The sequence below is a fragment of the Nicotiana tabacum genome, chromosome 19 (assembly GCF_000715075.1).
Source record: "Nicotiana tabacum cultivar K326 chromosome 19, ASM71507v2, whole genome shotgun sequence".
NCBI classification, from domain to species: Eukaryota; Viridiplantae; Streptophyta; class Magnoliopsida; order Solanales; family Solanaceae; genus Nicotiana; species Nicotiana tabacum.
This window is the reverse complement of record NC_134098.1, coordinates 79,897,834-79,911,137: the sequence shown is the minus strand read 5'-3', so window position 1 is coordinate 79,911,137 and position 13,304 is coordinate 79,897,834. Positions and strand designations below refer to the sequence as shown.

The window sequence follows — 13,304 nt, the reverse complement described above, 5'->3', positions numbered from 1 at the left end:
TACTTATTCTTGATCGTGACCTTGTTGAGCTGCCGATAGTCAATACACATTCTCAGTGACCCATCTTTCTTTCTTAAAAAAAGGACCGGTGCGCCCCAAGACGACACACTCGGCCGGATGAAAACCTTATCTAACAAATCCTCCAATTGCTCATTTAGCTCCTTCAATTATGTCGGTGCCATTATGTAGGGAGGAATAGATATAGGTTACGTGCCTGACATCACATCAATCCCTGTCTGGCTGGATCCCAAGGAGCTCATCCGGAAAGACATCCAGAAATTCATCCACAACATGCACAGACTCAAATGTAGGTGCCTCATCATCGGTGTCCGTAACCCGGACCAAATAGTAGATACACCCTTTTTTAATCATCTTTGTGGCCTTAAGATAAGAAATAAACCTACCCTTCGACACCACATCATCCCCCTTCCATTCAGTCAATGACTCATTTGGAAATTCAAACCTAACGATCCTGGTTCGACAATCAAGCTTAGAGAAACATGAATAAAGCCAGTTCATCCCCATTATTACATCAAAATCAACCATTCCCAATTCAATGAGATCGGCCAGGGTGTCCCGACTACGCATCGTGATAACGCAATCCCTATAAACCTGCACGACCATAATAGACTCGCCAACCAGAGTAGATACAGAGAACGACTCATAAAGTTGTTCCGGTTCTATCCCAAATTCCATAGTAACATGAGGAGTGACATATGACAAAGTGGAACCTAGGTCAATAAGAGCATATACATATGGGATTGAACAATTAATATACATGTGACAACATCTAGACAAGCCTATGAATCAAGATGCCTCCACATAGCATAAAATCTGCTGGGTCCTCCCGAACTTTGTGCACCACCCCTAACTGCACCACACCCTACAGAACTAGCTGGCTATGCCGCACCTCTGCCAATGATCTGGCGGGACGAGCAGCAATCCCTCTGAATGTGACCCATCATACCGCATACGTAGTATATAGGTATGTCCATGAAGCAGACCCCAAAGTGCATCCTCCCACACTTAGGGCATGGGGCCTCCGCTGCTGCTGGAATCTCCCTCCAAGCCGACCCTGCTAGTGGGGTCCCCTATTGTCATGACCGGTCCCGGATGGTTGTGCACTCATCGAAAAAAGAGAGAATGACTCAGATGGCCTTGATGACCCTCTCCTAAATGCCGACCTATCACCACCACCAACGGGAGAACTACCTAAGTTTCCCGTGGTCCGGGCCTTGCTGCTCCCATTTATTTTTCAGTTTACGGTCCTCTGTAGCTTGAGAAAACGCCACCATCTTCCCATAGTTCATATCAGAATTCAAGGCAGTTGTAGAATCCTCATTAATAACCAAGGGGCTAAGACCATGTACAAATCGGCACACTTTAGCCTCCATATTGGGCAACATGTGAATAACATACTTGGACAGGCGCGTGAAATCCATATGGTACTCCCACATATTCATGCTACCCTGCTTCAGGCTCTCAAACTCAGTGGCGTGGGTCGTCTTAGTCTCAGCAGGCAAGAAATGATCCATAAAGGCATTGGTGAACTTACTCCACTCGCGAGGGGGCTCCCATTCTCATGGGACTCCTCCCACATCTCAAACCAAGAATAGGCCACCCCTTTCAGGCGGTAGGAGGCCAACTCCACTCGCTCCGTCTCAGTAGCATGCATAACTCGGAGAGTCCTGCGCATCTCATCAATGAAGTCCTGGGGGTCCTCCTCAGGATCAGTACCTATGAACACTGGAGGATCCAACTGGAGAAATATGTTCACCCTGGAACTAGCGGGATCCCCTGGCTGACTAAAAGAAGTGGGTGCAACATTTGATCTCTGGGCCTGGGAGGCCACTATCTGAGCCAACATTTGTATGGCTCCCCTAAGTTCCCCATTATCAGACCCACCAGAATCGGAAGCTGGAGCTAGAGGTGGAACTGGAATATCAATTGGAGGGACCGTTGCACCCTCAGTAGGTGTAGGGACAGGTGCGGTCTGATCAGTTATAGTAGAGTCAGGCAATGTAGTAATTGGGGGAATATCCTTACCCCTCGGATGCTCACCTGCATCTTCAAATATTGAATCAACTGCCACACCTAGGGTGACATTGGCTCCTTGTCCAATTCTTGCCTTCTTCCTAGGCGCCATGTACTGAAAGTTAGAGCAAAGTACGTGTTAAAGGAGGAACAATCTTACAATCAGCTTTATCGCACGATCGAGAACATTAAAGAAGGGTATTATTCATAAGTGCCCAAGTAGCCTCCTAATTATAGATGTGGTCGACAACACACCGATAAGAAGGACTCTACTAGACACGGCTCCGAGACATCGTAGGACACTTTAAAATATTAGGCTCTGATACCAAGTTCGTCACGCCCCGACCTCGGGGAGCGCGATCGGCGCTTAACCGAGATAACCTGACCGAGAAAACTTGCTAGATTTTCTTCTACCCAACTCACCCATAAATAAAAAGAGGATAAACTTTATTAATTAATACCAAGAGGGTTCATGAACAACACTAATTCCATCACCATTAGTTAATTTATAAAGTCTCAAAATACATACACTTTCATAGTTGAAGTGGGATAGGTAATACGCATATGATATTACTATCTTGACCTTCCCAATACCAATACACAATCCATACCATGTCTACGGAGCCTCTAGTAGATATAAAAGAGTATAATGATAGTGTCAGCAGCAAGGCTCGGGCTATATCTCAAAATATAATACACATACAATAAAATATGCACGACTCCTAAATAAAGTGGGGCTCATCAAGCCAACCGGGAAGAGAGTGTACCACTATCACTGGTCAATGCCCTCCGTTGTGGAACCACTTGCATCCATTAAAGATGTAGTGCCCCCGAAAACAGGGACGTTAGTACATGTCAAATAATACTTAGTATGAAAACCAAACACCTATGCAAGGACTTGTAAATACAACATGAATATGATTAATCACGGTAAGAATAAAAGGCTTAGTTAGCCGTTAGAGACATAGCAAATTTATTAAGAGTTTTCAATAACATTTATAAATTCTTAAGTCGGGGATCCTCTACAACTACCTTTACACAAAGCGGCCTTGCCGCCTCACCCTAATGTATGCGGGTGGAGGTGCAATCACAATACCAGAAACTCTACACAAAACGGCCCTGCCGCCTCACCCCAATGTATGCGGGTGGAGGTATATTCACAATACCAGAAACTCTACACAAAGCGGCCCTGCCGCCTCACTCCAAGGTATGCGGGTGGAGGTGTATTCACAATACCACAACTCTATACAAAGCGGCCCCTGCCGACTCACCCCAAGGTATGCGGGTGGAGGTGTATTCACAATGCCACACTTCGGATTACCAAAACTATAATAGTTTGTGCAAAAGTGTCCCCTTTCAAATCAACCATTTGGCACATTTGGCCTTATTAAATGTAAGTTCATAAGGTTTCATCATATGAGAAATAAGTGTTTAATCATATTGATTTCATACAAGATCTTCTTCCCAAAAGGGGTATAACATAATTAAGTCAAAAATAGAGAATCATTAACACACGAGGGTTCTAACACGTTATGCCAATCGAAAATCAATTTTACTAGTTTGAATACCCCACATCAATAGCGTTCCATATTCGAACTTCACACGATGGAGTTTTGCAAGAATACGGGAATTCCAATACTAGAAAAAGAATTTAACCTTCATACATCGCTTTGAACTTTCCTTAATTCACTACACAGTTCCGAAAATCCTAGCAACATCGATCTATTTAGAGACATAGCAAAATTGAATACAAATTAGGAGAGAGTTCATGGTTCCAGCTCATTTGAGCATTTTATCAAACACTAGGTGGGTATTATGAGTTCAAGGTCCTTCTATGGTGGATTCCTCCATTTCACTACCCAAAGTCTACCCAATTGAGCTCAACAATCTTCCCACAACCTTAGATAGTACATGCATGCAAAATGAACAACTCCCACACCCAAGAATTGCTTGGCTTTTTACCTATTTTCAGTTAAATCTCGAAATTGAAGGTTAGGGCTAGAATCTTACCTTTTTGGTTGAAGACCTTGTGAGTTACCCTTGTGAAATCTTCAAGGCTTGAGCAAGGATTGATGAATAATGACTTAGAAATTCCTTTTCTCATTCTAGACCGTCTTCCTCTCTCTAAAATATAAGTTTGAACCTTTTAAAATGATTCCTAAGATTGTTTATAAGAATGGGGTCTGGTTTATACAACCAGAAAAATGAAGCCTCGATGCAGATCTGCGGTCGCATATGCGACCGCATAACGCTTCTGCGGTCCGCAAAATGGGCCACACAATGGCCCTTCGGAACTGGGCATTTCTGCCTCACTCTGCAACTGGTCTGCGGTCCGCAGACCTATTCTGCTGTCGCATAATGCGCCGCAGAACTTTCCTCCGTAAATTTTCATGTTGGGCCTGCGATGGGTTGTGCGGCCCGTGAAATGATTATGCAGCCTCATAATGGTCCAAAAGTTTGCCCAGATTTCTGCTTCAGTCTGTGGCACATCTGCGGTCCGCAGATCAGTTCTGCGACCGCAGAATAGACCGCAGAAATGCCTTGCACTTCCAAAAATTTTCTTCAACTCTCCAACGCACTGTTTAACCTAAAAAGTCCCACCCGCGACGAGCTAATCAATGCATAAGTCTACCTCAGCATCACGAACCCCGGGTTTTAGGTGAAGTTTTTCGGAGCCTTACAAGTGTCCTGAATTTTTGAGCTGCTAATTTGAAATTCAGGACTAAGTGTCCTTGATTTCTGAACTACTAATTTAAAATTCAGGATATAAGATTTGAACTTCACAATTTTCGAACTTAAGTTTGAACTTTAAAGTTTAAACTCTAGAACGCCGTACGTTAAAGTTTGAGTGAAATTGATTAATCTTTAAATATATTATAAATTATGAATATATTTTAAACATAAAAATTGCCGCCTTGTGTCATTTCCCCTACATGTGCGTGGGAGAAGATGTTAACGATGTAAAGATGCCTCAAAATCCACGTCATTGAAATTTTGTTTATAAAAGCATTGCCCAACAACATTTTTTGTTTGCTTCGGTTGCATATTTGTTAGTTATTCCTCTATAATTTTTACACTATCGACGAATTTTTTAGTGTAATAAAAAATTAAGTAAGACCATTAAAAGCATAAAATTTGAGAAACTAATATTGTAGACATAGGTTGATATTTAAATACGCAACAACAACAACAACAACCCACAGTATGAGATAAAGAGGCTGTTTTCAATTGACCCTCGGCATTCTTTCCTCCAAAAACTCCCCACCATGCTCTTGGGGTGACTCGAACTCACAACTTCTTGGTTGGAAGTGGAGGTTGCTTACCATCAGAGCAACCCCTCTTGTCTACAATATTAAATACGCGATCGCAGTATTAGGCAAGAAACCAATAAAGGTGGATTTGAGTTTCCTCACAATCTATTCACAAAATGTTTCATATTCTTCCTGCCAATGAAAAGAATCAAGTGTACACGCGAATGATGCGTTGTCTGCCTAAAGTTAATAAATAAATGTCCATCTCTTTTAAAAGTTTAACATTTTATGCAATTTATAATTGAAATCACCGCAAACCAAGCTTTAACAATTCCATTCTGTACCTTTAGAAATATGAAATTTGCGTGTAAGTTGTCAAACTTTTCACTTAAAAAAACCTTCAGTGACTATTTGTAGTTAAGGTTTAAAGTAAAAATTTCGTCCAAACAGGTAATCAATTCGATTGAAAACTTTACGGTTTTTAAATAATATAGTTCTCTAATTTTAAGCACATGAACTTATTAGGGTTCTTTTTGCTTTAACGGCCTTAAGATCTCATTAGCTATACGATGTTTGCGTGGATCTGTTGTCGGTCCGAAGATTGATAAATTCTCAACAATATGTTGAGCAAATAAAAAGGCCTTAGGACGAGGGGATATCCGCTATTTAGTTGTTTCCTTCAAACTTTGCTTACTCAACACTCAATAGAAGCTTTTCCCAAAAGACAAAAGCAATGTAATCAAACTACCAAGAATTGTTGACCATACACACATTGAATAATTAAGGAGACATGCAAATTAATAGAGTTCTCATTTGCATTTTTATAATTCTTGTAATGTACCACAAATCATACCAAATTTAAAAATGACAAGAAACAATATATAAGTAATCAATCGGTAATATAAGAAAAATGTACAAACAATTAGGTTACTTTTTTAAAAAGAAATGAAGCAATCTTTTGGTGGCTAGGACTTCGTTTTAAAATATAAAAAAAATCATAAACAAGTTTGGAGAGTCCAATATTTATATGAAATATCCATTTCTATACATTGGGTATGCAAAATCATTTACATACGATATGCTTGTTATGAAAAACTACATATTTTGAAAAATAAATTTGAGGGGTATTATCACTTTTAGCTCGCGATAGAAACTATTTATATTTGGTAGCCGAAAAATATATAAAATTTGTATAATTTTTGTATATATATATACTAAAAATATATTTTTTCGAATATTATTTTGAGAGCAACTATACTGTATTATTTTTTCTAAATTTAATACGATAGTGTGAAAATTCTTAACAGTATTAATGCACAAAAACAGAATCACTTGCTTTAACACTGTAACAATTCTTTAGTTAAATCCGAAAGGCACGACATGATCCGCTCCCAAACTTTTTGACATGAGAAAGAATGAAAAAGATCAACTCCTTGGCCCCATTATGCAAATCAGTGAAATGGATAATGATATAAGATGAAAAAAATCCATGTAATGGAGAAGGACAAAAACGTCATTTCATATGCTTAAACGGTCTTTCTCTCTCTCTCTCCCCCTCTATTTCCCCTTTGTTGTCCCCACTCCTCACACAAATGGCCTTTCCTTAAAAAAGAGTGTATACGTTGTTTGTTGAAAGCGCTGTCTCTATTCCCCCCACTCTCCAGCTCCTATCAGCAAAAACCTCGTCAATGCTTCTCTTTTCCAAATTACACTCCCATTAGTCTCTCTCATCTCTTCACTTTCTCTCTCTAAAATGCCAATGCCATATTAATCCCTGTAGGATTTTTCTCTTACTTTGTTGTTGCCGGAAATAATGGCGGTTTCCGGCGAGAATTCCAGCTCGGGGAGCTCTTCATCTAGCTTTTTTACTTCAAAAACTCCCATTCTAGGTCTTCAACTCTACATCGTGATCGCCGCCACCGTCGTCATTATGGTTATCATATTCGTTCTCATCTTCCTATTCCTCCGGCTAAATCGAACCTCAAAACGACGTCTTAACAGCGTTAAGTCCAGCTCTGGGTTATTACCTTTAGTATCCGAAGTGATTCGCGAAAACAAAATGTCCGATCTCAACGAGATTGGTAAAGTGAATCGGTTCGCTGAAAAGGAGAACGAGACAATCGCGATTCTAAGAAAAGAAACTCCGGAAGTGATCGAAGTTGAGTCGGGGGGTATAAAAGGAAGTTCAGGGAGTAATGAGTCGAGTACGAGCCGGAGTGATGCATCGTCGTCGGCGATCTCTGGTTCTACGGAGTCGTCGAATATTGGGTGGGGCCGGTGGTACAGTTTGAAAGAACTGGAGATGGCCACTAGTGTATTTTGTGCCCAGAATGTGATCGGTGAAGGCGGATACGGCATCGTATTTCGTGGTGTTTTGCAAGATGGCTCAGTAGTAGCTGTCAAGAAGCTTCATAACAACAAGTGGGTCTTTATTTAATTTTACATGTTTTTGCATGATTTATTTAAGGATTTAAGCTATATTTTACTGATAACTTAACCTGTAGCATGTTATTACTAACATTTATTTTAGATTACCAATCAATATTATTAAATAGTTATTTAGAATAATATGTTAATGACCTGATTATATAAATATACTTCATGGTGATAGAACTTAAATTTTCATAAGCGTTTAGGTATGCAATTTTTTCTGTTTGAATTTATCTCTGTTTGTTAATTTATCCTCTATTGGATTTTTTTATAAATCTTTTCTTACCTGTCAAGTGATCTGGTTGTTTGCTTGAGTTGATCAGCTGGTGTAGTGTCTACATCTTGTTTGTTTTCTTGCTTAGTTTCCTTGGGAAGAGAATCCAATCTTCTTAGATCTGGACTTATGTGATTTGTTTTTCTTTTTCGGGTCAAAGTACATTATTTTGTTACTCCACAGGAAAAGAAAGTAAACGTTACTTTTGTCTTTTATTCCTTTTTGTTCTTTTTATCCGTTAACTATTTTCATCTCTTTTTCTTTTTCCTCATTCTTTTTGTTATTTTTTATACTTTAATTAATTGTCTTCGTTTTTACTTTTCCTTTTGTTTTGTTTTTTTGTTATCATTCTTATGTCCTTTACCTGACCAAATTATGTTCTTTGCTGAAATCTTGGCATATGATTGCTTATTCTAGCTAGGAATGATTTGTACTTCCATTTAGGCCAACCTTTAATAGCAGTAATGATGGTTGACAACTGTGCAACGGGAAATTGAGTAGCTTTGCTCACTGTTATGATCTCAAGTTATTGCCTTACCCGAAAAACTATACTATGAAATAACTTCCTTGGCCAAAAATAAATTACTGTAATAACAAAAAATTGAATCAAATTGGACAGATTTTTCTTTATTACTTCAATTTTCTGCGAATTTGAATGAGGGGTTCAACATTCAAGGTTTCTGCAGTCTTTTTTTATTATCTTTGAAACTTTTGACCAATTTTGTTCATTCTCTGTGACTTGCTTATCTATAGGGGTCAGGCCGAGAAGGAGTTTAGGGTGGAAGTTGAGGCCATTGGCAAAGTGAGACACAAAAACCTTGCGGGTCTTCTTGGTTATTGTTCAGAAGGTGCTCATAGGTAATTCATTACGGTTAATATTCACAAACATGTGTAAAATTCCTGTCTCTGTCTTCAAATGTAACTGCTAAATCATTTACTGCATATACAGGATACTAGTCTATGAGTACGTTGACAATGGCAATTTGGAGCAATGGCTACATGGTGATGTAGGGCCTGTTAGTCCTCTAACCTGGGAGATTAGGATGAAAATTGCGACTGGAACTGCTCGAGGGTGAGGCTTCTACATTTTGTTTTCCACTACATGATTATGTATCTTAATCCTTGTCAGTAGCGAACTGATATTGCTATTAACATAAATCATGTACTTTTATGTGCATTTTCTTTGGAAATTACCAAGGCAATCTACTCTTTGTTCAAAGCCTAGTTGCACAATCATGCAAGTATAAGAAAGTATAGTTGATTGAAAGATTATATTTTACATATCAGCATTTTTTGTTATAGCTGGTCGAACATGGTCATTTATGATCATAAATATGTCACATTAGGACATTACCACTCTTGACAAAAATGGATTTAAAAGTATGGCATACAACATCAATAACCATGCCATAATCCCCAACTAGTAGGGTTGACCATATGAATCCACATTATGTGGCTCTATGTAGACCTGTAGCAATCCAATATTTTAAAATTTAGCTTCTTAAGCGACCTTCTCCCATTTTATCCTTCATGCATGCTACTTGCACCTTCTGAATGTGATCGTTTCTAATCTTATATGGCATCATTTTCATGCGCATTTCTACAACATATCTTGTGGATATGTTGGATCTTAGCGTGTCTTACCATTGCATAGAACTTGCCTTTCACTTTGATAGATATCTTTCTATCGCATAACATTGTGGTAGTATTTTCCCGTATTAGCTATCCTAATCTGATTTTATATGTAACATCTTCATTTATAAAATCATTCTCCTGGAATATCAAGTCTACATATTTGAATCGTTTGACTCACTTCAATTTCACTCTTCTTGTGCTAGTAAACTTGCAGTGCTTATACTGGGTCTTACTTCGACTTATTATCCTAAATTCTTGCTCTCTAGAGTGCTTTTTCATAGTTCAAGCTTTTGGTTGACAGTTTTATTGGTTTTATCAATTAACACAATATCGTATACAAAACGTATACATCATGAGGCCTCATCATGTATATTGTAGTTAACATCGGAAGCTTGGCTGACCAATGCGGGCTCAATGCTGATTGCTAGTGTAAACCCATGGTTATAGGAAGCTCCTTTGTATCTCCTAACAACTCCTTCATACATAACCTTTACAACATTTGTGACTGAAGTATGACGTGTGACTAAATAGCAATTTAAGTGCACATATTCATGCTTCGACAATTTGGTGTTGGACGTTCTACCCTGATTTTGGAATCTATGGGCTAATTTTTTTTTGTGTGCAACAAAAGAAAAGAGATGCATATCTTTATTGCATGGCCTGATTTATTTGTCCCATCTCATTTGTCATCACTAAGTTTTCATTTTTTTTTTATTTTTTTTTGTGACAGACTTGCCTACTTGCACGAAGGTTTGGAACCCAAAGTTGTGCATCGTGATGTTAAATCAAGTAACATTCTGTTGGATAGGAGGTGGAATCCAAAAGTATCAGATTTTGGACTTGCCAAGCTACTAGGATCTGAGAAAAGCTATGTGACTACCCGTGTTATGGGGACTTTTGGGTGTGTCCTTTCTCTAATCATTCCAAACTTTATCAACTATTACTAAGTAGATGCTTTGTGCTAAATTGCTAATTATTGATGATGATTATCGCTGCAGATATGTTTCTCCTGACTATGCCAGTACTGGTATGCTTAATGAGGGGAGCGATGTGTATAGTTTCGGTGTTATGCTCATGGAGATTATTACAGGAAGAAGTCCTGTTGACTATTCAAGACCCCCTGGGGAGGTAAGAACAAGTTTGCCCTTGTCATTTCTGCAACCACAGCCATAAAAGATATAAAAAATAAAAATATAAAAGGAGAAAAAAGAAAATAAGCATAGAAAGGAAAGGACCTTTTCTTGGGAGGTTGAATCAGCTAAATCCTGAAAGATCTTTTGCCATTATCTTGACATCATTATACAAAATTGCAGATGAACTTGGTTGATTGGTTTAAAGGAATGGTTTCAAATCGGCGTGGTGAAGAATTGGTCGACCCATTAATTGAGGTCCATCCTCCTCCTAGATCCTTAAAGCGGGTTCTGTTGGTCTGCCTTCGCTGCATAGATATGGATGCCAACAAGCGGCCAAAGATGGGACAAATAGTACATATGCTTGAGGCTGATGAATTTCCTTTCCGTTCAGTAAGCCATCTCATACAATGACTTTTGATTGACCGAAAACTGTTTTTCCCTATTTTTTCAGTTACAAGTCTTTACTATATTGAAAAGTTGAAAATTGATTTTTGCTTGGCATATAATGTTCATTCGCTCATATCAATTAGCATGAGCTCAATCTTCTTCTCAAAGCATAATATAGGTCATGTAACTGTCTGTGAACCATAGCACATGATAAACTGCAGTACAACTTATTTATCCAGACCTTCTAATTGCTGAAATTGGCTTTCTTCCCTTTTACTGTTTGCAATCAATGAAGTAGAGTAATGAAAATCAGTTTGGTTTGGTGGTATGCTTCTACCCTTTTCCAGTCAGTTAGAATTAGAGTGGTGGGTGCAACTACATATCAGTATGCCTCTTTACTTAAGTTAGTATGGCCCTGTACCACAACACCAATAGCAAATTCGTTTCTTGTCAGCTATAACCCTCAGGAATGGCCAAAACTGCCAGAAAAAGATTTCAGGCTTATCACCACCCCTAGTTGGGAAGATGACGAGGCAACCCCTTTGCCCAAAAATCCTGAAATACTAATGTATAGCCTCGTTAGCACCGGCTATACCCATAATTTTTCACCTCTTGAACACTTCAGTAAAGACGGTGCAGATCATGCCCCCAAGATCCCCAAAAAGAATGTTGTTTTGTCCTCAGGAGAAAAACCACCATCGAGTGACATTGAAGCAACAATGAATTGGCAGTCCGAAAATTTTATTTCTCAAAATAGAATCTTGAACAACATTGATACCACCATCGAGTGACATTGAAGCAACAATGAATTGGCAGTCCGAAAATTTTATTTCTCAAAATAGAATCTTGAACAACATTGATACCACCATCGAGTGACATTGAAGCAACAATGAATTGGCAGTCCGAAAATTTTATTTCTCAAAATAGAATCTTGAACAATATTGATAGCACTGTTAAAAATGTTGCACGCACTCATAATAAAATGCTTTGCAGGGTGGACAATATTGAGAAGAAGGTGGAATAGGTTGTAGAGAAGTCTTCTAAGCAGGACTCATGAACCTCGTAACATTACCACCAGGCACAATAAAAATTGATCCATGTAGAAATTAGACTTTTCTTATAGTGTGTGTATCTGCACTTGGTGAATGATGTTGTCGGGAAAAAAAAATGATGTTTCATGTTTCTCTGGTATGAATCATCTCTCTTTACCTCGAATATAGCATACAAGTTAATACCTGATGAGTGATTAGAGGTACACTATAAGGAGTCATCTCGTTCTCTCTCTTTTTTCTTCACTGAAAAGGAAATGTCAGGTTCAATTTCTTAGCAGCTTGGTCTTGACTTATTTTTGCATGTTTACGGAGGCTAATGTGGTGTAATGAACTCCTTATTTTCCTTTTAGTTTGTTTTCTAATTGAATCTGTTTTTCCCTTACAGGAACCTCGATCAGTCCAAGAAAAAGATCCTCTAAATCCACGTTTACTACCAACAAATAGAGTTCAATTAGCTGCCAAGGATGGGATGGGTGATGATGAACAGAAACCTAGAGGGAGATGATTACCCTTTATATTTGGGATGAAGAGTTATACAGGTTATTTTAGTATGTATATTCTTTTGAATCATTTCCGCTCAGTCCTAGTTTGTTGGTTCCTGTTAATTTTGTATTTCGAGCTGTGCTATATAGGCTCTATTTTGGTTGATTTTGTATATAAGCATAGTCAGACTACACAATGTCATTATATGGACTCAAAAAAGAAAAAAGAAAAACAAACCACTTGCACTATCTTAGTATTTACAAACTGATGTACTTGAGACATGCAGAATAGCAGACTGTTAAGAAAAAAGTTTTACCAACTTAAATTAGCTTGCGTTTTCATACCAGTTAGCTACAATTTCATAATTGCTATAGTTGTGTTTGTTGAGGTGCTTCTTTATTGGAGTATCACTCTGTTTATCGACCATCCCATTTTTACTTCAAGTAGGCGACGCGAATGACTGTAGTTATAACTTGGGAAATTCAGTGTTATTTTCACATCAGGCCCTTTTACAATTTTAAATTTAAGAAAATAACCTTTTAGATCTCTTACGTGTTTTTACGTATAAAAGTAAATATCACATGTGTAAAAAAAAAGTAGGATCATAAAACTAAAAACAGGTTTG

At 38.4% G+C, this 13,304-nt stretch overlaps 1 protein-coding gene across 1 annotated transcript; it reads left to right on the top strand.

The window, feature by feature from the left end:
* The first annotated feature begins 6,901 nt into the window (after positions 1 to 6,901).
* LOC107760593 (putative receptor-like serine/threonine-protein kinase At4g34500) lies at positions 6,902 to 12,927 on the top strand. Its single transcript, XM_016578668.2, has 7 exons — positions 6,902 to 7,706; positions 8,743 to 8,847; positions 8,939 to 9,061; positions 10,355 to 10,525; positions 10,623 to 10,752; positions 10,938 to 11,147; positions 12,582 to 12,927. The coding sequence occupies exons 1-7, from the start codon at positions 7,099 to 7,101 to the stop codon at positions 12,699 to 12,701; spliced, it is 1,467 nt and encodes a 488-aa protein (XP_016434154.1). The 5' UTR covers positions 6,902 to 7,098; the 3' UTR covers positions 12,702 to 12,927.
* The last annotated feature ends 377 nt before the right edge of the window (positions 12,928 to 13,304 follow it).

What these genes read in the sequence shown, in the direction of transcription:
- LOC107760593 (XM_016578668.2), top strand. Translation starts at nt 7,099, where the DNA reads ATGGCGGTTTCCGGCGAGAATTCCAGCTCGGGGAGCTCTTCATCTAGC. An exon ending in AAGAAGCTTCATAACAACAA is followed by an intron (nt 7,707 to 8,742) that starts GTGGGTCTTTAT and finishes GCTTATCTATAG; the next exon opens with GGGTCAGGCCGAGAAGGAGT. An exon ending in GCGACTGGAACTGCTCGAGG is followed by an intron (nt 9,062 to 10,354) that starts GTGAGGCTTCTA and finishes TTTTTGTGACAG; the next exon opens with ACTTGCCTACTTGCACGAAG.